We start from the raw sequence: 26,361 nt of genomic DNA, 5'->3' as shown, positions 1-26,361 counted from the left end.
ATCCATAGCATGCAGGAGGTCCAGGTGCACTGCCTGAGTGGTAAGACATTTATAGATAATGCCCCATCTTTTCTCCGAGCATCGTCCTATCTTCACTTGGAAGGGGCCGAAGCAATTGACACCAGTGGAGTAGAACGCCGGCTTGTATAGACGCAGACGGGCCACAGGTAGGTCAGCCATCTTTGGGACTGATGGCTTCGATTTCCATCGCCTGCACTCCTGACATTGGTGTTGCACCCTCCGTATGGCCTCTCTTCCACGGAGTATCCAAAAGTTCCGACGCATCTCAGCGAATACTCGCTCTGGGCCCAGATGACAGAGCCGAACATCATAGTCCTGGATAAGGAGTTTCGTTGTGGGATGGGAGGGGTCCAGGACAATGGGATGTTTAAAGGCAGGGTCTAACCATTCGGCCCGTCGGAGTCTCCCTCCCACGCATATAATTCCCTCATCAGGGTCCAGCATACGGTGATAGGGTAAGGAGACGACTACTTTGAAGTACAGCCTTTCCTGCTTTAAGATGACGCAACTCTTCTGGAAAGCATTCAGATTGGATTCTCTGAAAGATTTCCATCTCTGCCTGGCGATAGTCCTCTGCGGTCAAGGGCTCGTCTTGGTCCGGCGCCCTATGCATCTCTTGTGCTACCGCCTCGACCATACTCTTCCAGGACAGGTATGGCTGCCCTCCATGAGCCTCCTGTCTGTCAGCTCTTGATATCACTCCACATGTGGCCATCTTCTTATACTCCATGATATCCTGCTCAGGGATCTCTCCCAGTGAGGATGGCCATTCAGCAGGTCCCTTGCTGAGGAAAGATGGCCCTTGGCTCCAGCGATTATGTTCAGCTAATTCTGCCAAGGTCTTCCCACGAGTAACATCATCGGCCGGGTTCTGTGCAGAGCCAACGTAGCGCCAGGTACTTTCTGCCGTAAGCTCCTGGATCTCCGCTACACGAGTGCCCATGAAGACCTTGAAGCGGCATGACTCTGACTGCAACCAGGTTAACACGGTCGTCGAGTCACTCCAAAGAATTGTCTTATCCGTCTTCACCGTCAGCTCTCTCTCGATCGTCTTGGCCAATTGAGCAGCAGTCAGCGCACCGCAAAGCTCGAGGCGGGAAATGGAATGTTGCCGCCTGGGTGCTACCCTGGACCTAGCTGCAAGGAATGCTAGATGGACTCATCCCTGGACATCTTCTGTCCTGAGGTAGGAGACTGAGCCATAAACCCTTTCGGAGGCATCACTGAACACATGGATCTGCCTGGAAACAAACATCTGTTCAGTAAGGGCTGGAGCATAGGGTCGGGGTACAGAGATGCGTGGTAGCAGGTGTAACTCAGATTCCCATTCCTTCCATGCCTTCTGCAGGTCTTGCGGGATACATGGGTCATCCCAGTCACGAGGCTTGTCCCACATGCTCTGGACGATGAGCTTGGCACGAGTCGTGTAAGGTGCAATAAATCCCAGGGGATCATATTGTCGGGCCAGTACCTTATAGACATTCCTCATCGTCAGTGCTCCATACTCCAGAGGTCGGCTCTTGTAGCCTAAGGTGTCTGATCCCCAGTGCCAGCTGAGGCCGAGGGCCGGTTCCGACAAGCCAGGTTCATCATGGGAAAGCCATCGCTCCATGCTGTCGGATCTCGCCTCTGCAGGTAGATGTCTGAGTACATCTGGTATGTTGCAAGCCCACTGTCTGAGCTCAAACCCTCCAGAAGCTAGTACCTCCATGAGCCGGTCCACCAATTCTTTGGCCTCATTTGCGGTGTGCACACTCTGGAGGCAATTATCCACATAAAAACAGAGCTCCACCGAATGCTGGATTCCTTCTCCTGGCCCGCCATGATCTCTTGCATGCCTCTGGAGGGCAAAGGTGGCACAGCACGGTGAGCACGCAGTACCAAATGGTAGAACCTGCCACTGGAAGACTTCAGGGGGGTTATCGCGCTTCATGTCCCTCCATATGAACCTGAGGAATGGCTGGTCTTCTGGTAAGAGCTGAACCTGGTGGAACATGCCTCTGATGTCTCCACTAACTGCCACCGCATGTTCCCTGAAGCGTAATAAAACTCCCAGTAGAGAGGCGCCCAGTGTTGGTCCAGGAAGGAGGGTGTCATTGAGACTTCGGCCTTGGAATTGAAAAGAGCAGTTGAAGACTAAACGACTCTTCCCGTTATGACTCACCAAGTGGTGCGGTATGTACCATGACTCATTGGTGGCTGAGGCTTCGCTTGAGTCGATTCTCCTGACTGCTCCTGCTTCCACCAACTTCCGAATCGCTGCGCAATACTCTTCAGCTTGTAGAGGGTCCCGGGCCAAGCGTCTCTCTAGACTCCTGAGGCTCGGTAGGATGGCTTCCTTGGGAGCCCTGAGTGGGGGGACGCCTTGCTTCCTTAGCAGGGGCGTGGCATATCTAAGGATGCCTGCAACCTGTACTCGCCCGTCCTGGCCTCCAGGAGCTCCAGCGCTTCCTTATCCTGTTTTGACCTCACTGCCAGTTTGCCACTCTGGTATGGCAGGATGTCCACCTTCCAGAGCTTCTCCACGTTCTGCATCAGATGTGTCATCTGGGATGAGACACTAGTGAGGAGACACTGCTGGATATTCGGGGCCCACTGGGTAAGGTGTGCAGGTCCTTGGAGCGTCCATCCCAGCCTCGTGCGAATGGCCGCCGGACCTCCAGGAGGGCCCAGTCTCACCGGCTCGACAGGGGTAAGTAGATGGGGGTAGTCTGCACCAATCAGCACGAGCGGCTTGACGCGCTCAAATGGCTCGTACCTCCTCTTCAGGCTGACCACGGGGTAAGAGTGGTCTGCTAAACCCAAGCGTTGTGAAGTGAAGGCCTCCCCTATCCGGAATGTTCTCTTGGGATTAGTGGGGGATGAGATTTTGAATGAGACAGCGGCGCCCTTCAGGGTTTGAACTTCCTGTTGAATTGTGCGGAGAGCGAGATCTTCAGGCTTCTTATGCAGGCCCAGTTTGTCAACTGCCTCAGGAAGGAGCATCGTCCGCTCTGATCCATCGTCCAGAATCACATAAGTATCTACTGTCCTGTCCCTGTTGCGCAGGAGAACTCTGACGACTTTCAACAGAACACGAGAATGGGACGATGGTCTGTCTAGGTAAAGAACTTCCGTACTGGTACTTACAAGACAACTTTCAGCTTTCGGTTGCTCAACCTTGGGGTGTGCGTTGGGATCATGCAGTACCCTTAGATGCTTTCCTTGGCACACATCACAGAGCCTTTTGAGGTCACATTGCGCTGCTTGATGTCCTCTCCCGCATCTCCAGCATCTCTTGTTGACTTTAATCCACTCTACGACCTCCTCTCGAGTGAGTTTTTGAATAGCCGGACACCTATTGAGGAAGTGCTCTGTACCCTCGCAATACGGACAGTAGGGTTTCACTTTGCCTTTCCGTCTCAGTGCGGATGAACTCTGGACTTCTTGTCTAGTTGCTTGAACCGTAGAACCGTGGCTATGGGCTTACTGCGACGCTTCTCAGCTCGGTAGCCAGACAGCCCTTGGGCACGGATGTCAGAAGGGTTGTCGTATCCTTGGCACCACGATTCATATCGAAGCCATTCTGCCAGGTCGAGCAGCGTAGGAGTGTGTCCAGGACGGTGGAACATCAGACGCCTGAAGTTCGCTCTCATCTCAATTGGAAGCTTGGTAAGGAGACGGGCCACATGTGAGCCGCATTTCAGCTCGACTTCTCCATCTGGGCCTAATGTCTGCAGCATACCTACAAGTGACTGTATGTGCAGAGAGAATCTCTCAAAGGCTGATATATCTCCTCTCTTAATCTCAGGCGAATCCATCACTGCAGCAATCCGCTTCAAGGCTACATGGTGCGGCTGGCCAAACTTCTCCGTCAAGGCTGCCATGGTGTCCGTGTATGGCCTAGGTGAGTTGATGAAAGAGTCGGCAATGAGACAGGCCTCTTCAAGCTTCACATGATCCACAAGTATCTGATACTTGAAAAGCTCTGAAGCATCCGCGGGTAGCAGATTTAACAGAGCTAATTTTAGCCGAGAGAACTCCATTGGGTCGTTATGAATAAACAGAGGAATCTTTGGCGCCGGCCCCCTATACTCTCCTCCTCCCTGACTCATGGATACTGATGAGAACTGTCTGCCTCTGGCGGGGTGTGGTTGGCTCATATCAGGCCTAGTTGGGTGCTGAGTTGAGGATCCTGCATTGGTGTGATACATACTGGGCTGCGGACGTGAGATGGGCGAGTGGGGTCCTGGTCTCAGGGTTGGGGACCAGCCGTCATATTGTTCAGGACCTCGTCTAGGCTGAGGGGTGTTCAGGCTTCGAGGTGTCGAAGGTGGATGAGTGTGGGCTGTGATGCTGGGTGTCATACTGTCCCTCATGAGCTGTAACTCACTCATCATTCGGTCGATGACAATGACCACTCGCTGCTCCTCGACAGCTGCCGACTCTGGAGGGTAGTCGGAGGAAGGCCATGGCGGAGGGGGCAGCTCCCCGTCACCCTCCTCTTCCTCTGGCACTAACGAGTCCTCTGGTAATGGAAGGGGAGGCATTGGCCAATGCTCGAATGCCTGATCACGCTGCGCTGCTCCTTGCACTTTGACGGAGGCCGATAGTTCAAGCGATTCCCTTCTAGTGTCATAAGGTGAGGCGGAACCGTACTGCATGCTCTCTCTGTGTAGCCAGCTTGGCTCGGCTCCCTCCTCAGTGTAGGGCATAGGGGTATGTCGCCAGCCCAGGCCTGTGTCATCATAGCTCTCCTCAAAACTTGGTAAATAATCGTCATGTGCCCTGGGGGGTCTACTCCACTTCACATGAGGCTGTGAGCCCCGATCTTCCTCTCTAGGCGGGTGTGATGCCGGGCTGGCACGTGATGGGCCACGGATCTTCAGTCGCACTGCACTGACCTCATAATCCTTCAGATAGGATGGCTGTCTTAACTGACGTTTGGGCCGAGTGGAGGGGGGCCACGATGCTTCATCACTCCGTTGCATACTCCCAGCACGACTACGATCCGGCTCGAAGGACCACAAATGTAGCGAAGGGCTACCTTATACTGTTAGGGCTAGCTTGAATCGCAGTGACCCAGGTGTGTCGGTCAGAACACCACAGAGGGAAGTAGCAGTTTGAACAGGTTTATTTTCACAGATGCGGTATAATCAAATCAGAGAGGGGAGTCAGCCTTTACATGCACATCAGTCAGTTCCTACTAACAGGATGTGGACAGATAGACTTGAGGACTGCAGTGGGCCCAAAGTGGTGTATGTGATAGAGACAAGGAGGCCTCCTTGGAAACATCCAGAGGAATGAATACTCTCTGCTCAGTATAGGCTCTGGGACCACTGCTAATAAGCATACACGGGTTGCTGAGAATGATGGGAGGCGTGAGCCAGTTAGAGGGAGAACTTAAGTACTGTCTTTCGCAGATCTTGTCTTCTTGAGAGGGCTGGGTACATATCAGTAGAAGCATGAGATGTATGATTGTGGTGGACGGTGTGGTTTCTCTCTTATAGGACGCACACAACACAAATTACATCCAAATTGTGGCTGATATTAATGACGATGCACGTCTCCAACACTAGTTTAAGCAGAAAACCCGATCGCGAGCAGTGGCGGAGGCATTCTGCCGATCTCCAAGTAATGAACAGCGTTTCTTCCGGCTATCCGCGATAAGCGCATTTCATGATAAAAGTCCCCATACTGGCTAGTACGACAGCGCTCTGACACTCTCTCTATCGCCTTTTGCACAAAGTGCTTTGAAAGTTAACAGAAGTATTTTGAATTGAATGCGAGATAAAACGGGTAACCAGTGAAGATTGAATAGGATGGGAGTAATGTGTGCTGACCATATGGAGTAAGTGAGAACTCTAGCAGCTGAATTTTAGACATATTGTAACCTAGCAATGCTTTTGTTGCAATAAAGAGCGTTGCAATAATCAAGATGCGAGGTCATGAAGGCATGGACTAATGTTTTAGCATCAGTCTGGCTAAGAATTAGGCAATATGTACAGGTAATATATATGTTATATGAAGGGTGACTTGGGTGAAGGAAGAAGTGCTAAAGCAGATAAAAACTTTGTGGCTTCTTGGGGCTTACAGCAGCAGTGATCGGTGCATAAAAGAGACATTTGTATTTGATGTTTTAGAGAAATCATGTTTTACTTTGTGATTCTTTTAAAAAAATTTGAACTGTGGTGTTAGGGAAATAGGGACTTCTCCATTTAAGTGCTATGTGAAAGACTTTTATATTCATATTAATACTTTTACCCCATTACCTCTAGGTGGCGCTTATTTGCGAAGAAACACAAAACATTTTTAAACAAAATTTAAGTCCTCTTCACTATAATTGTTTACTTCTGGTTGCTTTCCGATGCCTGTCCACAATGGGATTCGGTTCCCTCCGCATCTCGCATGACGTAAGCGCGCTGGCATGTTTAAATGAAAGCAAAACCAATTAAGCTTGTGAGCAACATTCTCTTGTAAACAAATCGAGCTGCACTTCCAGTTGTATTATGTCAATTCTCGCGTGAACATGCCAACGTGCTTACCTCAGGCGAGAGGCGGAGGGAACCGAGTGCCATTGTGGACAGGCATCGGAGAGCGACCAGAACTAAACAATTATAGTGAAAATTACTTAAATATTGATCTGTTTCTCACCCAAAGAGATTGTATTGATTTAGAAGACATTAATTTAACCACTGGAGACGTATGGATTACTTTTACTATGATTGTCTGTGCTTTTTGGAGCTTTAAAGTGCTAATCACCATCCACTTGCATTGCATTGGACCTACAGAGCTAAAACATTCTTCTAATAATCTTTGTTTGTGTTCAGCAGAAGAAAAACTTATGTGACTAAATGATTAGATAATTTAAATTTTGTGGTTAACAAACTCTTTAAGGGGTTAAAACTGTTTTATTGTACATGGAGAGGGTCTTCTCATGGGGGCTGCCATGTTAGAATTACATGACCAGTCAAATACTACTTGCTTAATCTCAGTAACCGCCCTGTTATTGGACACTTTCACTCATGGATTAAATTAATCATGGTTGACTAGTGAATTTCTACAATGGCATCTATAACTAAAAATTTGTGATTTTGAATAATGTTGCATCCACACCACTGATGACACAAACAAAAAAGTTACTGAGTGCACCTTTAAATGCATTTTATTTCCATTTAGATAAAAATAGACCCAGCAGTCAAAACAGACTGCGTGCTGTGCACTAAAAGTATTTATAATCAGCATGTTTAGCCATTGTATAAATAAGCTAATCTTGATAGCTCACTCAGCATCCCCATTTCAAATAATTAATACTAGTAATTGTTTAAAGGGGTCATATAAGCTTTTTTTTGTTTTGTTTATCATTTTATTTTTTCTCCTGATGTAATCAAGTTTTGTGCCAAAACAGTCATAATTTTGTTTTTCATTGCCATTTTCCACCATCTCTTTGAGACTTAGATTTAGATGGGCCTGTTTTTTTTTTTTTTTTGTGCTGTACCTTAAAGACTTCTATGTACTGTAAATGCTGTCTTAGCATTTGAAATGAGTTACAGCGCTTATTCACAGGTTTCCTGTCAAGTCCAATATAGTTTGTGCTGCCCCATCCTTCAATAACAGCCTATTTGCAAAGCCTGCATGACATTGTGACAGGTTCACTAGCCAATCGATGTTGAAATGTGCCACACAAACTGCTAAGGTCACCGTTTAAGAAACTTCAACTATGCATTTCTAATGTTATGCAGAGCTGCATGTGCTACAACACAGTCAACAAAAGCACAAAGTTAGGCGGAATTTCGTATTTTACTATTATAATTTGTTTTATACAGACTTGAATAATAGTATCAATGAACACTGAAAAGGCATCATTGATGTGTAAATGATCAGGTTTATGTCGGGTCTATTCAGGCTTCTGATATCAGATAACAAGATGTTTTTGCAGCTTAGTTTAAAAAAAATTAGTTCTGAAAGTTACAGCATGTTTTCACAGTGCATCAAAGTCTTTATGTCAAAAGATCAATGAAACATCAATGTTTCATGGTATGACCCATTTAATAATATATAATACATTTTAAATGGGAGCTTTTGGACCATGGCTCTCTTTCGGAGTTGTTACACAGTGGGATAAATTAGTTTAGAAATGTGGACAGAATTTTCTTTCTTCACTGATGTGAGAGGCCTGATATATTTGTGGTAAAGGTTGAAGGCATGTATGGACACAGATAACCAGCAGTGATAACAGGAAACAGTGATTACAGGTGTTGTTTTTATTACCTTTCCAAAAGCATGTGGAGGTTTTACACAGCCTTTAGGCCAAAACACCCCTCCCCCTGCACCCGTTGCCCCACCCAACCCACTATTGTCAATCATCATCCCTGACCCCCTGAGTCAGAGATCACTTAAGGCTTCTTGTGATGGACTGATTTTGTCAGGGGAAAAGTGAATAGAGGATGAGGAAGAGGAGGAAGAGGGAAGAAAGAAGAAGATGGAAGAAGAGGTAAAGAGTACAGAGAGAATAAATAGGGGTGAGAAAGAAAATGCCATGTCAATCTTTACAATTGCAGTAATCTGCCACATTTTCCTCCAATACGTTTTTGTGTTGTGGCAAGCCAAGAATACGTTCTCTCTCTCAATCTCCCCCTACCCGGGATGACTCATATGAGTGGTGCGCTCCTCCTCTCCTTCTTGGCCCTCCCCCCTCCCCCTCCTTTATCTTCATCTCCCCCTCTCTTTCCCTCACCCCTGTTCCCTCTCTTTCTCGTCCTCCCGAACCCTCACTTGGTGGCCATAGTGTAGCAGCCGTCTGGGTGCCACTGCATGTCGCGAATGCGCCTGACAGACTGCATCTGGGGATGACGAGCGCCAAACTCGTTAAAGTGACGGTAGTCGCCCTTCTCCAGCAGGTACTGGCTGCCACGGTAACCGGGGTACTGGTAGCCCACCCAACTATAAGATGAAATGTGAGGGAGAGACAAACAGACACCACAAAAATAGAGTAAATAAAAATGAGAGTAAAAGGGTAAAGAGTTTATGAAGTAGGCGTAAAATAAGTATAAAAGTATAAATATAAAAAGCCTCACTGGAAATGTTTTGGAATAAGTTTGTAGTACTAATGATTTCCTTATATGGAAGTCTTTCAGTTTATTTAGGCAGAGTTTATACAAACCATGATGGAAAGTAAGTTTTGCAATTAATTTCAATGAATAATTCAGTATGTGACTTGCACATTTGATCACAAATCTCAGAGACATTTGAAGTCTTTTAATTTGTCTCGAGATCTATTCTATATCTATTTTTCTGTTCAGATACTTGCAAACCAATTCCTTTGATGTGAGAGCACTTACGTGCCACAGCTGACCATGATGCTGCCGACACGGTCGGTAAAGCCGTAGGTGTACATACTGGGAACGTCATCATCGATAATCTCCATCTTGCGGCCCTTGAACTCACCAACCTCATGCAGACAGATCTTATGCTTTTCTGGATCCTGTCAGGAGCAGACACAACAAGAGGATCAAAAAATATTATTTATACATATTTATATAAATATAATTATTTATCTTTCTTTTTATAGTTTTTACCACTTTTATGGAGAGTGAGATATGACAGGAATTTATGAGAGATGAGGGGGAACAAGATTGGGGAATGTTGCGAGCAGTGTTGTATAGTAATGGACTACATGTAATCTGGATTACATAATCAGTTTACAAAATTAAAGTACTTGAAATTAGATTACATTACATTTTTAAATGTGTAGGACCCACTTTAAATTAGGTGTCTTCAACTACTATCTATCTATCTATTCATCTATCTATCTATATTTCTATCTATCTATCTAGAAATGCTTAGCTACTTGCTCAAACTTGCTAGCAACATGCTAACAACATGTTAAATCATGCTAGCAATATGCTTATAACGCCTAGCTACATGCTAAAACATGCTAGCGATGCCTAACTACATGTTAGAATATGCTAGCACCATGCTAGCAACTCCTAGCTTAATGCTAAAACATGCTAGCAACATCCTAGCAACGACTAACAACATGCTTAGAAGGCCTAGCTACATGCTACAACATACTATCTTTCAATCTTCCAACCTTTCAATCTGTCTGACTGACTGAAGGGCTTTTAAAATGTTCAAACTTTTTCAAAATACTTGAACTTACAGGCTAGGCTTTTCAAGCCAAACTCAAAGTTTGTCTACAAAGTTTTCAATCTAGTTACATCTGTAGTTACACTATTAACCTTACCCCAACCTTAACCCCTAACCCTACACCAACACTTATCCTAAACCTTAACATAGTAGTTAAAGACACCTAATATAAAGTGGGACCAATGTGTGTAGTCTAATTAAAGTAAATTATTATGGATTACATGATTTCATATCGATTATATAACAGTCTTGACTCTTTCAATGAATTCAGGGACTTTCAAAGGACTCAGGGACTGACAAATAGCAAATTGTTATCCAGATTACATGTTTGATTTCATGTTTACTAATGTTTAATGAAAGGAGTGTAAATTGGTATTTAATACACTTAAAATTATATTTTCATAAAATCATGCAATGAGTCATTTAAAAGTAATCAGTATAGATCACATAAAAAGTGTAATCTTACTACTTTGAATTGTAGTTTTGTAATTCAAACTCGCATTGCCAATGTGAGGCTTACAGCTCAATTTATTTTTCAAATCTTTAGCCATTTTGCCACTGACAGGAAATTATGGGAAAGGAGGAGGAACAAGATTTGGAAATGTTGCGAGCCGGATTCAAACTTGTGTTTCCTACAAGAGCGCCACGGCTCAACGCACTGAGCACTAGGCCACAGCTCTGACCAAAAATGGTGTCAGAATAATGTTTTGATGATTGCATGAAGAACACTGCTTTGACAATTGTGATTATATGACAAACAGTCACTCCAACCCTAAACATAAGAGAGGAAGACATTGGCATGATGAATAAAGTGGAAGGAAGGGTGAATACCATTTTGACGGGTCTGAAGGAGAGCAGATAGTCGTTCCTGTGGCAGTTGCTCCAGCAGTCCCAGCGAGGGTACTCACCCTTCTCCAGGATGTACATCTCTCCACAGAAGTTCATCTGCTCCCAACCTACCCAACTAAAAAGGGTGAGCGAGAAAGAAAGGAGAAAGATAAGACAGAAGTGTTGAAATACGCAACAATGTAAAAGTCGCTCATATGAATTGTAGGAATGTCTGTAAGTGTGTCACTCACGGGCCGCACTCCACACGGAGGGAACGCACTTTGTCCATGCCCATCTCACACACGTTCATGCACTCATTGGTGATCTCGATCATACGGCCCTGAAAGTTCTCTTGATCAAACACATACATCTGAAAGAGACAAAGGAGAAAAATGGGCACAGAAAATCAGGATGTTTCTGCTTTTTATGCAACTTTAAGTTGACAGTTTTCAGTTTGGCTTTGCTTAAAAAACTGCACACTTCCAACACCCACATCTATTTCTATGGAAACTGAAATGATGCACAGTTTCGCCAAGCTGTTTGCATTCAGTCCATCATGCATGTGTTATTAAACATTACACATACCTTTTAGCCATCTGATTATATACACTGACCCCAAAATATATTTGGACACTTTTGGACTTCTAAGACACACTTAAAAATATATGAATTTGATTGCATTAGATCCAAAATATCAATATAGAAAATAATTGGCATCTGCAAACTAATTATGCTAGACTTTTTTCTCAGAACTAGTCATTAAAACATTTTTTTAGTAAATGTATAAAATCAATTTTGAGAGTAACCACAGGTGTAGTTCATCACGTTAACTACGGATATGGTCCTCTAACGTTATCTTAATTTTGCACAGTATATCTATTGTTTATCTATCGTTTTGTTTTTTTAAACTTGGTTTGATATTTTATTTCTTATTTATTAAAAAAGTTAAATAATGCAAAGACATTCATTTATACATTTTTAATTGTGTCCAAAGTGTCCAAATATATTTTGGGGCCTCTGTACTGTAGGTAATATGAAATTGACACTGCAATATGACATGCACTTTGATCAAATATTAATGGGTGAATGTGTGTTACCCTGTAGTTTCCCATGCCCATCTCGGTTCTCTTAGTCTGAGCGGCCTTCCCATCAGGCTGGGAGGCAGGCTTGGACTTCTCTCCACCAGAGGACATGATGACTACAGTAAAAGAGAGAGGAACCAAGAAGAACAACATATGCATGAGTGGAGAAACATGAATAATTAGAAGATTTCTTCGCTAAAATATCTATTGTTGGACATGTGGTGATGTCAAGTGCTAAATATTGCTCAATAAAGTTCATGAGACTCATTCTCACAAATTATTTAGTACATTTATATTGCTTGGTTGAATTCTTCAAATGTTGAATAGTTAACACCCACTCACTTTGCAAGTAAAATAGCAGCATAAACACGCAATGCTCATACGTAGCAGAATTGCCCTAGACTACTATATATATATATATATATATATATATATATATATATATATATATATATATATATATATATATGTTCCAATTACGTAATGTACATTCTATTACAATATTATAATAAATTGTAATAAAATTGTATAAAACAGAAAGGAACCTCCCAGGTATCTGAGGGAATTAGTGGGGAAAAATGCTAAAATAACAGCTACTCCAGCAAGTAATTAAGAGTACCATTTAGTCATTTTAAATCTCAATAAATAAATAATATGACATTTAAACATTTCCTTTAGCTGCAACTCTCTCTCTCATTACACATAGCAAAGAGACAGCTTCTTTTTTCTTTTCTCCTTCTGTTTTGACAAGAGTCCTACAGTTCACCCTGACAATTATTAAGCTCTGTGCTTACAATAGGATCACATTTTAATTGCTTTCTATCAGTGCCTAATCTGTCAAAAGCGGCTCTCTCTTTCTCTCTGTTAGAGGTAATCTTTCACAAGTCTATGCTGGGGTTCCACAGACTACATAAATAGACGACATGAGGTAATGACTCTTTTCCAGGTTGTTTTTCTCAGAAACCCCAGTCTCTTACCTGTGTGTTAGTCAGAAGCCGTTGTCTATCTCACTTAGCGTGTCAGCGTGTGTATTGAAAGCAAACATCTGTCCCTTTTATAGGCTGGTGGCCAGCGTGGGGGGATTAGGCCCACAGAAACAAACTCGCTGAGCTCAACACCCCACACACAGAAATCACCCCATCATCAAACAGAGAGAGAGAGAGAGAGAGAGAGAGAGAGAGAGAGAGAAAGAGAGAGAGAGAGAGGTGCACTTATTTCTTAAACCCAAGAGTTATGCCTTTTTTCATAGAAGGCTAATTAATTTAGTGCCCATAAATGGTAATTATGTTTTTTAGAACTCTGTATTAATTCTTATGTCATCCACAAAGTACATTAAAGGGATAGTTCACCCAAATATGAAAATTCTGTCATCATTACTCACCTTGATGTTGTTCCAAACCAGTATGACTTTACTTTCTCCGAATACAAAAGGAGATATTATGCAAATGACAGCCTCAGTCACCATACACTTCCATTTTATTGAAACAAGATGCAATGGAAGTGAATGGTGACTTTGATCAAATCATTGCCTAACTTATAATTTTGTGTTCCACAGAAGAAATTAAATTTAATAACATTTCTGGCAACCGTGCTGCAACCTGTGTATGCTTTTTGGAGTAATGTGCCAGCAAATTGTAACTTTTCATTATAAAACTAAAGCTGGAGAGGAGTTTCTCATTTGAATGATGCTGTTTTTTGGCTTTGCTTTGTTTGTAGGGTTAACAAAAACATTGCCTTTTGCTCCCACATGAAATACGCTTACACAACCACAAAACACCCTTATTTACCAGGATGATAAAAGTATTAAAGGAATATTCCAGGTTCAGTACAAGTTAAGATCAATCAACAGCATTTCTGGCATAATGTTGATTACCACAAAAAATAATTTTAAATTGTCCCTCCTTTTCTTTTTAAAAAGCAAAAATGGAGGTTACAGTGAGGCAGCTACAATGGAAGTGAATGGGGCCAATTTTTGAATGGTTTAAAGGCAGAAATATGAGGCTTATAATTTTATAAAAGCACTTACATTAATTCTTCTTTTAAAATTCATATATTATTTGAGCTGTAAAGTTTTTTTTAATCATCATTTTTACAGTCATTTTAGGGTTTGTTGACTACATTGTCATGACAATGAGGTTGTAAAATTGGCTATAACTTTATACAGAAAAGGTTAGTAAGCGATTTTATAACACTAAAATCATGTTAACATGCATTTTGTACATGTCTTGAGGCTATATGTTTGAAACAGTAAGTATTTGAATGTTTATGGATTGGTCCCCTTCACTTCCATTGTAAGTGCCTCACTGTAACCCAGATTTTTGCTTTTATTTAAAGAAAATGAGGAAGGAGTCAAAATAAATTTTTGTAATAATCAATATTATGCCACAAATGCCGCAGATTGAGCTTAACTTGTATTGAACCTGGAATATTCCTTTAATATGACATTGTCATTTCCCCATCACTTTAACACTTCAGGGTCACAGGTCATATGATGTGATGAGCAGCCATGATGGGACAGCTGTTACCATGGCAACACTACAGTCTGAAAAAAGGTCTTATAAACTTAGTCTGGTACACCTACACTTGATTATAAGGGGAAAATAAATAAAAGAAATATAAAGGAAATAATAAAGTAACTTCACTTTTTGGAAACATAGAATGGACTTCATATTTTGGGTATCACTATAAAATATAGCTACATATTAATAAAGTTAGTTATACACCGATCAGCCACAACATTAAAACCACCTGCCTAATATTGTGTAGGTTCCCCTTAATGCCGCCAAAACAGAATAGCATTCTGAGATGCTATTCTTCTCACCACAATTGTACTGAGTAGTTATCTGAGTTACCATAACTTTGTCAGTTCGAACCAGTCTGGCCATTCTCTGTTGACCTCTCTTATCAACAAATAATTTCCATCCACAGAACTGCCGCTCACTGGATGTTTTTTGTTTTTGGCACTATTCTGAGTAAACTCTAGAGACTGTTGTATGTGAAAATCCCAGGAGATCAGCAGTTAAAGAAATACTCAAACCTGCCCAACTGGCACCAACAATCATGTCACGGTCAAAATCACTGAGATCACATTTTTTCCCCATTCTGATGGTTGATGTGGACATTAACTGAAGCTCTGGACCCATATCTGCATGATTTTATGCACTGCACTGTTGACACACGATTGGCTGATTAGATAATCTCATGGTTGATTGTTGGTGCCAGATGGGCTGGTTTGAGTATTTTTGTAACTGCTGATCTCCTGGGATTTTCACACACAACAGTCTCTAGAATTTACTTTGAATGGTGCCAAAAAAAAAAACAAAAAAAAAAACATCCAGTGAGTGGAATTTCTGCGGACAGAAACGCCTTGTTGATGAGAGACGTCAACAGAGAATGGCCAGACTGGTTCGAACTGACAAAGTCTACAGTAACTCAGATAACCGAACTGTACAATCGTGGTGAGAAGAATAGCATCTCAGAGTGCTATTCTGAGATGCGGGTTGGCGCTGATTTGGCGGCACGAGTGGGATCTACACAGTATTAGGCAGGTGGTTTTAATGTTGTGGCTGATCAGTGTGTTATAGTAAAAATATAGTAAAAAGTTTTTTTCAAGTAACATTCGGGTTCAATACAAGTTAAGCTAAATCAACAGCATTTGTGGCATAATGTTGATTACAACAAAAATTATTTCGACTCATCCATTCTTTTCTTTAAAAAAAAAAAAAAGGGGGCAAAAATCGAGGTTACAGTGAGACACTTACAATGGAAGTGAATGGGGCCAATTTTTGGATGGTTAAAAGGCAGAAGTGTCAAGCTTAGAATTTTATAAAAGTACTTACATGAATTCTGCTGTTAAAACTCATGTATAATTTGAGCTGTAAAGTTGTTTAAATCGTCATTTTGCAGTCATATTAGAGTTTGTTGACATTACATCGTCATGGCAATGAAGTTGTAAAAATGGCAATAACTTTACACGGAAAAGATTAGTAAGTGATTTTATCACACTAAAATCATGTTTACACACATATTGTTCATGTCTTGTGGCTGTACTTTTAAAACAGTGAGTATTTTAACATTTACGGATTGGCCCCACTGACTTCCATTGTAAGTGCCTCACTGTAACCCCGATTTTTGCTTTTTTCTAAAGAAAAGGAGGGGCAAGTCAAAATGCCACAAATGCTGTCGATTGAGTTTAACTTGTATTGAACCCGGAATATTACTTTCAATTCATTAAACAAGGAGCCTTATCCCTAATCTTAAAACAGCACACAAATTACAGACATGTTTCTGAGTGGTTTGAAATCGAGGACGTTCACTGTGTGCAGTGGGTCAAATCCCTGCATTCTCCACATATAGGCAGCTCTTTGTGTACCTTACGATGCACAGTGCTGACCGATAGGAATATACCCGCCTGCGCTTCATTGTGCGGGTCAATGTGTCTGCATTCACATGCATTAGGGGCGCGCACGCTCGCGCACGGCTTCATCAAATCCATTGCGCTGACGGCGCAGAATGCAGCACCACTCTGGATTCACAATAAAGAGAATTATCTCACAAACACAACCAAACACACACACATTCACAAATACCCCTTACTCTGTGGTCACCCCATCAGTTTCAGAGTTGCGACGGGCATCCAGCTGTGGTGGAGGTATTAAACTGAGGCGCCAAAAAAAATCATAAAACTCCTCGCGACAAGGGACTGGCGCACAACATTTTAAAGTAGGATAGGCGGAGATTCAGGTGAGTTGGAAGTTTGGCAAATACTGTATATTAAAGATGAAGTTGGGATAATAATAGAAGGGATTATAATTTTATGGAAATTAACCAGTGATGAAAAAGAAATGGTCAGTTAACTTCTATGTTCAATTTAAGATATTAAAGCGTCAAATGAAGCTGCACTTGCTCAGTTTGACCATTAGCATTAACATTTGGGCTACAACAACAACAGAAAGTACATTTTTGCAGTCCGAGTTCTTCAGAAACACCTTCAGAAAACATAGAGTGCACTTAACTCTTATGGGGGGTCCAGGAACACCCTGGTATAAGCAGTGTCCATTTTGTCATTGGACCTTCTTTGCAAGATTGACTAGTTTAAGTGTAGTCAGGATTGGTTCCAAATTATGATAGAAATTCCATTAGCATTCCTTGGGTGTTTTGACTACACTTAAACTAGTCAATCTTGCTGTGACATCGAGGAGGGCATGGCCGGGCCTTGAGTGTGCGCGCCTGGCGCTGAGTTGGCCAAACAGTGGGAGAGGGATAAAGGGGAGCCGGAGACGCCAGTTCGAGAGCAAGAGAGAGACGCACAAGCTGTGTGTGTGCATGTCTGTGGGTTTTGCTGCAAAGCACTCTTTATGTTTTGTTTAAGTTCATTTGTGTCTTTTAAGTTTATGTTGACTGCTCAGCCGGTTCCCGCCTCCTTCTTGCCCATCTTGTGAACCCGTTACACTTGCAAAGAAGGTCCAATGACAAAATGGACGCTGGTTATACAAGGGAAATTCAATTAGCATTCCTTTCAGATTTTTTGACAAAATCCCAAATTACAATTAATTACAATTATGTTTATTTGTAATAAAAACACTTTTCTGCAGGTAAGAAGATGAACCGAGTCACCAAGATTCAAACAACCCCATCAATGTCTGGGACGGACATGGCTCCTTGCTTCAAGGTTATACCGAACCCTACTATTCTTTCAGTCATACGCTTTCTTTAATGTGAAAACTCTATGAAAGTGTGTGAAAGAGGCCAACCTAGTGATTCTTTTTCTGAGAGTGAAAAACAAGGTGCCAAACTGTCAATAATTTGACACAGATTTACTCTTCTCAAGTACTGATTTTGAGCCAGTATGGATGGATTCCGCTTCTTCTGTCTGGGAAGAATAATGGAGAATTCTGCATAATTTAATAGATATAAGACCTAATAAGAAGGCAGGGACAGTGAGAGATCATGTTGAAATTTGAAATTTCAGAATTTGTGTTTTTTTCTCAGGTGACCGTGTTCGAGCAGGAGCATTTCCAAGGCAAGTGTCAGGAGCTCACCACAGAGTGCTGCAACATCCAGGAGCGTGGGTTTGACAACATCCGATCGATCCGAGTGGAGAGTGGAGCGTGAGTCGCCCACTCTGTGTTAATGATTGCGAAATCTTGCAACTTCGTATGGAAATTGCACTGTTGAAGTTAAAAAAGAAAAATTAGCTAAATGCCCGACTTATATGCTTGATGATTGAGTTTTAGTGCGAGAATGTAGGCATAGATCAAAATTACTTCTTGATTACCATCTGACATGCTTCCTAAAACATATAGGAGACTCTGGGAGAGAAATTACATAACATGACATGACCAATTCAGCAATATAACACAATAATTGCTGTAATACTTTATTTAAAATGTATATTCTTCAGTGAAAACAAGACATAATACACCCTACTCTTGAAAGTCCTTTTAAAATGTTTTAATTCTCTTTACATTATTTCTCTATAGCTGGGTGGGGTATGAGCACCATGACTTCCTGGGGCAACAGTTTGTCCTGGAGAAAGGAGAATATCCCCATTGGGATGCCTACAGTGGCAGTCTGGGCTACCATGTGGAAAGGATGATGTCCCTGCGTCCCATCTACAGCACTGTGAGTCCATATGCCAATGCTTTGAAGGTCTTGTTCAAAGGACCAAAAAACCTTTATTTTCTTAAACTTGTAGTAAATTAACCCCTAACCCTAGTATTAAACTTCAGTGCATAACTCATTCTAAACCATACAAACATGCATAATACCTTGGAAGACAATGAAATGGGTGAATAAATCCCTTAGAGTTACACTGAAGGGGGGACCCGAGCAGGAATGTCAGAGACATGGGGGTGGGTTCCCGTTAGCAACAACCCATTAAACCATGGGAATACCCTAGCAACCATCTAGCAATATGGCAAAAAACACTTAGAGCAAATTTGCAACCATATGGGCACTACCATCTCATAGGACCTGAAGTGGGAGACACACATTGACTCCATTGTGAAATTGTGAAAAAGGCCCAGCAGAGGTTGTACTGCCTTCGCCATTTGAGAGAGTTCAACTTGCCACAGGCACTGCTGATACAGTTCTACTCAGCGGTCATTGAGTCTGTCCTCTGCACTTCAATAACTGTCTGGTTTGGTTCAAAAATCGAAATCGGACATCAGAAGACTACAAAGGACAGTTCGGACTGCTGAGCAGATTATTGGTTGCCCCTTGCCTTCCCTTCAAGAACTGTACACTTCCAGAGTGAGGAAAAGGGCTGGTAAAATCACTCTGGACCCCACTCACCCAGCCCACTACCTTTTTGAACTGTTGCCTTCTGGCCGACGCTTCAGAGCTCTGAGCACCAGAACCATCAGGCACAAGAACAGTTTTTTTCCCCCAAGCTATTGTAGGGCTTTACTGGTTGTTTAGATCAGTGTTACTATCAGAAATAATTAATAATTATTTCTGTAGTTATTAATCAATATTTAAATTAATTAATTGGATCTAACTCATTAAAACCTCATATGGGACTCCAGTAAATGTAGTGTGCTACGTTTAGGAGCAAGTTTGGTTATTAGCAATAATTAATAATTATCAAAGATAATTATTAATTATTAAAATCAATAGAACATTGATGAGAATCAATGTTAGCTTTTTTTTAATCCTTTAAAATCAACACTTATCAAAGATAATCGTTAATTGTTAACATCGATGAAACATTAAAATTAACACTAGCTTATTGATCATTCAAATTCAATCAAAGATAATTATCAATTATCAAAAATCAATAGAATATTAATAAGGCTTAACATTGACGGGGCACCACCCTGGAATCAGGGACTAATAACCGAATATTAAATCAGTCTCAATATTAGATTGTTTTCTTAAGAAAATCGACATCCGAAGAATATCGATTTTCGGGAAAAGAAAACAATGAATGAAGGCTTGAATCCGAGCACTGACATCCCGTCAGCATGACACAGGCGTATGCAAAACAAACCAAAACACTTCTCTTTGTAATATAAACAAAGTTTATTTATGCAGTAATATCAATTAATAATTAATACAATGCAGTCAATAAACTTCCGACTTACAACTACAAACTAAACAGTGATATGATTAGATATGGAAATAAAAAGAATCCTATAACACATAAGGTGTGTGTGTATCAGTGTGTGTGTGTGTGTCAGTGTGGTTAGTGAGAGAGAGAGAGAGAGAGAGAGAGATTATTAAGTGACAGCCTGAAAGCTGATTTCGCAATAGCTGGAGATAAAGCAGCCGTGTTCATCACTCAGAGACGCGGTTTTACGAGCGGGGCTCGTAAAAGTCCTGTGTTATTTGACTCTAATGGATGAACTCAGTTGCTGTCTCACCCGCGATGACGAAAATGCACAACAATCCAATTTGGTTGGACCACAATACAGCAAAACAAATTCGTGATAATTAATACCCTGAGTATTAATAATTAGCGGACATGGCGGTCCGTAAACTGTACAAGCAAAAACCTTGAAACACAAGAATTACACGCTATAATATTCTATCTCTGCCCAGACGTAAACCTCTTACTTGAATCGCATGAGGACACAGGTAGAATGTGTTTTCCTCCGTCCTTTAACTCCGACCCAGTTCCTTGAGGCTCGGGTGATGACGGGAGGCCGTTTCCTCGCGCTGTCGGCGGGCGGTACGGCTGTTGATTCTCGGCGGGCTGGCGGAGAACTCAGAAATGTCGACTTGATTGAAGATGGAAGAGAAATCTTTAATCTCTTCACTTCTGTAGGCCAACGGATGAAGATGCGGATTGCTCGGCGGCCTCCTTCGGATCCGTTAGAGTGTTCGGTTGAACACAGAGTAATCTCAACTCGTCCAGCGAGATGGAGATTGTATGGCTACAGTTCCAAGTCGGACATTACTTCCTTAAGCCACGAGGTTGCACCGGAGAGCAGCAAAAAGCTACGTCCGTATTCGGTGAACTAAGTCGCTGGAAGCCACTCTGGAAGCATTTCAGAATTATTTGAAGTCCTGATGATGTCATGTTTGAGGGACGTTCTGTGGTGTGCCTCATCCAATAGGAGTTGAGAGCTAGATCCTTTAGAGGGCAAGGCTTCATGGATCTGTAGTCTGTTTTGGACTCCCTTTGTTTGATTTTGGCGCGATTTTTATCAGTAAAATTTATGACTTAGAAGGTGGGGGCTTGAGTTATGTTTTTATGACTGTTAGGCCTGCCCTTGTCTTCTATCTGAACACATGAGGCCCAACACTATCCATCTCATGAACAGTTAAAACTATACTATAATTACATGCAATACCCAGCCTAGTCAATTATATTATTTAACATATCCTAACTCTTCTGCATTACATTCCCTTACACTGTATATAACAGATTTGTATTTAAATACTATATGTATATTTTTGTCTTATTGTGTATTTCTATATATACTTATATTTCTATTCACTTTTTATTTTTAATCTTTTTTTTATTTTTTATTATCTGTTGTGTTGTTGTATTGTTTGTGCACTGGAAACTTCTGTCACCAAGAAAAATTCCTTGTATGTGCAAGCATACTTGGCAATAAAGCTCATTCTGATTCTGAAATAACAATGCTGCCCTGGCAACCACCCACAATACTACAGCAATGTAGTATTAAAAAAAAACGTGCGAGTTGACACGTACAAAAATAATTTACTTTTAGTCCCATAGAGGCCAACCAGTCAACAAGCAGAATTCCAAATCAATACAATAGAGGCATTACATTTTAGCTAACCTCCTATCCAACACTTTATTTTAAGAAAGTAAACATCAGTGCACAAATTTGTTTACTCATTTTATATTTTCGTATTTTAATAAATAACTTCTGTATATAACCTGTAATATCCTCGTCTCATTCCAAACCCCAATGTTTTCTTTGTTACCTGGTACACAATAGTTATTTTCCTATTAAAATTATGGTTAGGTTAAGGTTTAGTTTGGGTAAGAGGTTAGACTTTATGGTTAGGTTTGGGTTAGGGGTTAAACTTCATAAAAAATCATAAGAACGCTTGTTCAAAACCCCAATATTTCTCTTTCTTCCTTGGTACACAACAATGATTTTCCTATTAAAATCATGCTTAAGTTTAGGTTAGGGGTTAAACTTAGGAAAAATCGTAATAACATAGTTCGATGGTTCATTTATTTTTCTCAATGGGAATAAAAGTACGTTTTTGTATGAGACAACTTGTACACTCTCTTACAATTTCACAATCTCGTATACTAATTAAAAAGAGTTGTTATGAGACCAGGCTGGCATACTGTACATATGTATGAGTTAGCTTGGCCAGTGTCTCAAAATCCAGCCTTCAGTCTCATAATTTGAAAGGATGCCACTTCAAAAAGCTACACTTAAGGGTATTGTGACTGCAATGTGAAAAAATAAAAATTACAAATTACAAATTACCATAGTGATTGTGAATGTATTGTTTGTGAGTTTGGAGGTTGTGGAGTGCCTGCATCTGCTTCAATCATTTTTTCAAGCTTTCGAACAATGTCTCTTGACAAAGGGTTGTTTTAAGCTTCTTTTTTTCTACCATCTCCTTTCTCCACTTTTCCTTCAATCTCTTTATCTCTCTCTATTTGCAGGCCAACCAAAGCAGTCACATGGTTATCTACGAGAAGGAAAATTTCCAGGGTCGCAGTGTAGAGCTGTGTGATGACTACCCTTCTCTGCAGGCCATGGGGTGGGGCGAAACACAAGTGGGCTCCATGCATGTGCAGAGTGGCGCGTGAGTAACAATCAACAAAACACCATTAGTGCCAAACCTCTGTTCTCCAGGACAGCACATTTCTCATGCTTAACAGCTGTGCTGACAATACACATACACACACATAACATATCAGACCAGTGTCACCATCAATCATTTCATAGCTTCCACACTCCTTGTATTTGTGGTTAGAAGTGTTCTTGTTATTGCTTACAGAAAATACTACAGTGAAGCATACTGTTGGATAAAAGATAATTGTTTGAACTTGTATTCCTCAATTGTTACAGCAGACACACAAACACACAGACAAGCACAGTGTCTGTTTCATGGCTCAAATAATACCTGTTTTGTACTTGTGAATAATATGAAGTGACATTTATATATCAACATGTCAGAGCATGTCAGCACTGAAGCTGATAATTTAACACAGTGCAAAATTCTCACATAGACATACCTAAATCATTAGATTTACCTGATTTGAATAGCTGGAACTAACAGTTGTGTATGATTTAGGCTCAGCATTCAGAAATAGTTTAATTCACTTTGGAATGCACACCAGAGGCCTGTACATGTATTAAGTTGAAGCTTGTTTGACCCAACCAGTACCATCAAAAAATAATTTAAAGACTAGACCTTACTGTAAATTTGGCAACAGTAGGTTGAAAGTTCTGCTGCTGAAATCAGTCTGTGCTTACTGAAATTTGAACCACTGCCCGCTAGTGGCCGGAGCTGTAAGTGTTGTTGAACATATGGGCGTGTGTAAGCTCCATTTTTTGGGTGAAATGTCCACAGAGTGGCACCAAAAGCGAGTTGTTTTTAGTTGTAAATGATGTAATCCAGTCAACAGGAATGCAAATTTTCATTAACCATATACCCTAACACAAACCCAAAACTAAACCTAATCGTCAGTAAGTAAAACTGTAATCTTAGTTGGAAAATGTAACCTCCAAATTGCAGTCATCATTGATATTGTGAACGCGATTACTTCCTGGATTCCATGGGACCAGAACCCTTGTCTCTGATCAGTAGCAGCACAGTAAATGTAAATGCTTTTGAACCGATGCAAAAATGTGTGAAAGGAGATGGCGCCTGTCAGTAATTTGGCAGAATAGGGTCAATGTCAGGCTACTGGACCATTCAGTAGCAGCATGACTTGTTCCCGTGTGATCATGTTTAAAGACTTACATTGAAGGATGGACCCGAGCCTTATCAAGGGACCAGAATATCACAGGGATTTGGCGAGGGCGCGTTTGACTTTTGTGCCATTAAACAACCATCTAGCCAAGCTCTAGAAACCTATAACACCATAGCAACCACATAGCAATGTCCTGGCAACCACCCACAACATGCTAGCATTGTAGAGGTGACTTTTGTAAGGGCAGGCAAACTCACTTTTTATCAGAAATTTGTGAAAATGTTTTTTTGTTTTGTTTTCAGCTATAGATGTAAAACTGACCCAGTTCAGTTTGTTCGCTACCGTTTGGCTCGGGTCAAATAACAGACCTCTAATACCCATAAGAAGTCAGCTAAAATTATTGATTCAAGTTTCTGGGCTTCTTCTACACTCTAGATTCTCTAACATTTTTTTTACTTTTAACACTCCATTCCAAAATCTCCACTTCACCTCTCCATCTCTCTCTCACTCCTGTCTCTCCCTGCAGCTTTGTGTGCTATGAGTACCCAGGCTATCGAGGACAGCAGTACATTATGGAGTGCGACAAGCACAGTGGAGACTACCAGCACTGGAAGGACTGGGGCTCGCACTGCCAGACCCCTCAGATCCAGTCTATCCGCAGAATCCAGCATTGAGTCTGATAGAATGAGGGAAGGAGTGGTTGGGAGAGAGGAAGAAAGAGTGTGCAAGCAGAGGAGTCGCATCAATCATTATAGCAGCAGTCACTTTACGAGGTGCAGTGTGGCAAATTTGTGAAACTGTCAGCGGTTGCACATGGTTTCCGATTATAGCACTCTGAAACATATGCAGAAAGCTCTAGTAGAATTTATAGTGAAATACGTAGTTTAATTGGACACACTGATCATGGCGTCAGCATAAAATGGATACAGGAAGAGTTTTTTCCTCCCTTTTAGAAGTTGCTAAGCCTATTTATTTTGCTATTCTAACTATACATGATTATATGGCTTGTGTAATCTTTATTATTTGCATTTAGCATTGTTTTTTCCCTGCTGTTCACCACCACAATATCAGAACAGATCTATGACCACCACCAGTTGAAAAGCACTGATCCATACAATAGAAGCAAAGTGCGGGACACAAGGGACACAAGATTACTCGATCAGGGCAAGATGTGTATATTTATATGTAAACATGTCATGCTCTGTGACGTTTGAGTGCCATATGGGACAGATGGGAGTGCGTGTGTTAAACCATTCGGAGGAGAGGAGGATGACGGTTGACTAATAAATGCATACTCACCTCATACTAGCATCTTTGGTTTTTATGTGTGTGTGCGCATGTGTATTTAAGACCAATGGCATTAGTGGACACTTACAGTTGAAGTCAGAAGTTTACATACACCTTAGCCAAATAAATGTAAACTCAGTTTTTCACAATTCCTGACATTTAATCATAGAAAACATTCCCTGTTTTAGGTCAGTTAGGAGCACTACATTTTTTTTAAGAATGTGAAATGTCAGAATAATAGTAGAGTGAATTGTTTATTTCAGCTTTTATTTCTTTCATTACATTCCCAGTGGGTCAGAAGTTTACATACAGTTTGTTAGTATTCGGTAGCATTGCCTTTAAATTGTTTAATTTTAAAGGCCAAATGTTTTGGGTAGCCTTCCACAAGCTTCTCACAATAAGTTGCTGGAATTTTGGCCCATTCCTCCAGACAGAACTGGTGTAACTGAGTCAGGTTTGTAGGCCTCCTCGCTCGCACACGCTTTTTCAGTTCTGCCCACAAATTTTCTATCAGATTGAGGTCAGGGCTTTGTGATGGCCATTCCAATACCTTGACATTATTGTCCATTTTGCCACAACTTCGGAGGTATGCTTGGGGTTATTGTCCATTTGGAAGACCCATTTGCGACAGAGCTTTAACTTCATGGCTGATGTCTTGAGATGTTGCTTCAATATATCCACATAAATTTCCTTCCACATGATGCCATCTATTTTGTGAAGTGCACCAGTCCCTCCTGCAGCAAAGCATCCCTACAACATGATGCTGCCACCCTAATGCTTCACAGTTGGGATGGTGTTCTTCGGCTTGCAAGCCTCACCCTTTATCCTCCAAACATAATGATGGTCATTGTGGCCAAAAAGTTCAATTTTTGTTTCAGCTGAGGTAATTCCTCTAAAAAGGAAGATCTTTGTCCCCATCCAATATAGGACTCATTTTACTGTGGATATAGATACTTGTCTACCTGTTTCCTCCAGCATCTTTACATGGTCCTTTGCTGTTGTTCTTGGATTGATTTGCACTTTCCGTACCAAACTACGTTCATCTCTAATCTCCTTCCTGAGCAGTATTATGGCTGCGTAGTCCCATGGTGTTTATACTTGAGTACTATTATTTGTACAGATGAACGTGGTACCTTCAGGCGTTTGGAAATT

General features: G+C 41.5%; 2 protein-coding genes across 2 annotated transcripts; one reads left to right on the top strand and one right to left on the bottom strand.

Annotated features, from left to right (window-relative positions):
* Window positions 1-8,732: 8,732 nt before the first annotated feature.
* crybb1l2 (crystallin, beta B1, like 2) lies at window positions 8,733-13,137 on the bottom strand. The gene is made up of 6 exons (XM_051703615.1): window positions 13,037-13,137; window positions 12,075-12,175; window positions 11,229-11,347; window positions 10,981-11,113; window positions 9,342-9,484; window positions 8,733-8,943 (listed from the first exon to the last, which is right to left on the bottom strand). Exons 2-6 carry the CDS (start codon window positions 12,168-12,170, stop codon window positions 8,772-8,774), a joined length of 663 nt encoding a protein of 220 aa, XP_051559575.1. The 5' UTR covers window positions 12,171-12,175; window positions 13,037-13,137; the 3' UTR covers window positions 8,733-8,771.
* A 3,493-nt stretch (window positions 13,138-16,630) lies between these two features.
* Window positions 16,631-25,225, top strand: cryba1l2 (crystallin, beta A1, like 2). The gene is made up of 6 exons (XM_051703616.1): window positions 16,631-16,802; window positions 17,654-17,730; window positions 18,051-18,169; window positions 18,542-18,683; window positions 22,666-22,808; window positions 24,449-25,225. Exons 2-6 carry the CDS (start codon window positions 17,662-17,664, stop codon window positions 24,594-24,596), a joined length of 621 nt encoding a protein of 206 aa, XP_051559576.1. The 5' UTR covers window positions 16,631-16,802; window positions 17,654-17,661; the 3' UTR covers window positions 24,597-25,225.
* Window positions 25,226-26,361: the final 1,136 nt, after the last annotated feature.

The sequence above is a fragment of the Myxocyprinus asiaticus genome, chromosome 7, assembly GCF_019703515.2.
Source record: "Myxocyprinus asiaticus isolate MX2 ecotype Aquarium Trade chromosome 7, UBuf_Myxa_2, whole genome shotgun sequence".
Classification (NCBI taxonomy): domain Eukaryota; kingdom Metazoa; phylum Chordata; class Actinopteri; order Cypriniformes; family Catostomidae; genus Myxocyprinus; species Myxocyprinus asiaticus.
The sequence above is the reverse complement of the archived record's forward strand: the minus strand, read 5'-3'. Positions and strand labels throughout refer to the sequence as shown.

Excerpts from the sequence above, each read along its gene's own strand:
- crybb1l2 (XM_051703615.1), bottom strand. The coding sequence starts at position 12,170 with ATGTCCTCTGGTGGAGAGAAGTCCAAGCCTGCCTCCCAGCCTGATGGG. Across the intron at positions 11,114-11,228 it reads CTCCGTGTGGAGTGCGGCCC|TTGGGTAGGTTGGGAGCAGA; the intron begins GTGAGTGACACA and ends CACCCTTTTTAG. Across the intron at positions 8,944-9,341 it reads ATCATGGTCAGCTGTGGCAC|TTGGGTGGGCTACCAGTACC; the intron begins GTAAGTGCTCTC and ends TTCATCTTATAG.
- cryba1l2 (XM_051703616.1), top strand. The coding sequence starts at position 17,662 with ATGAACCGAGTCACCAAGATTCAAACAACCCCATCAATGTCTGGGACG. Across the intron at positions 18,684-22,665 it reads TGCGTCCCATCTACAGCACT|GCCAACCAAAGCAGTCACAT; the intron begins GTGAGTCCATAT and ends CTCTATTTGCAG. Across the intron at positions 22,809-24,448 it reads ATGCATGTGCAGAGTGGCGC|CTTTGTGTGCTATGAGTACC; the intron begins GTGAGTAACAAT and ends CTCTCCCTGCAG.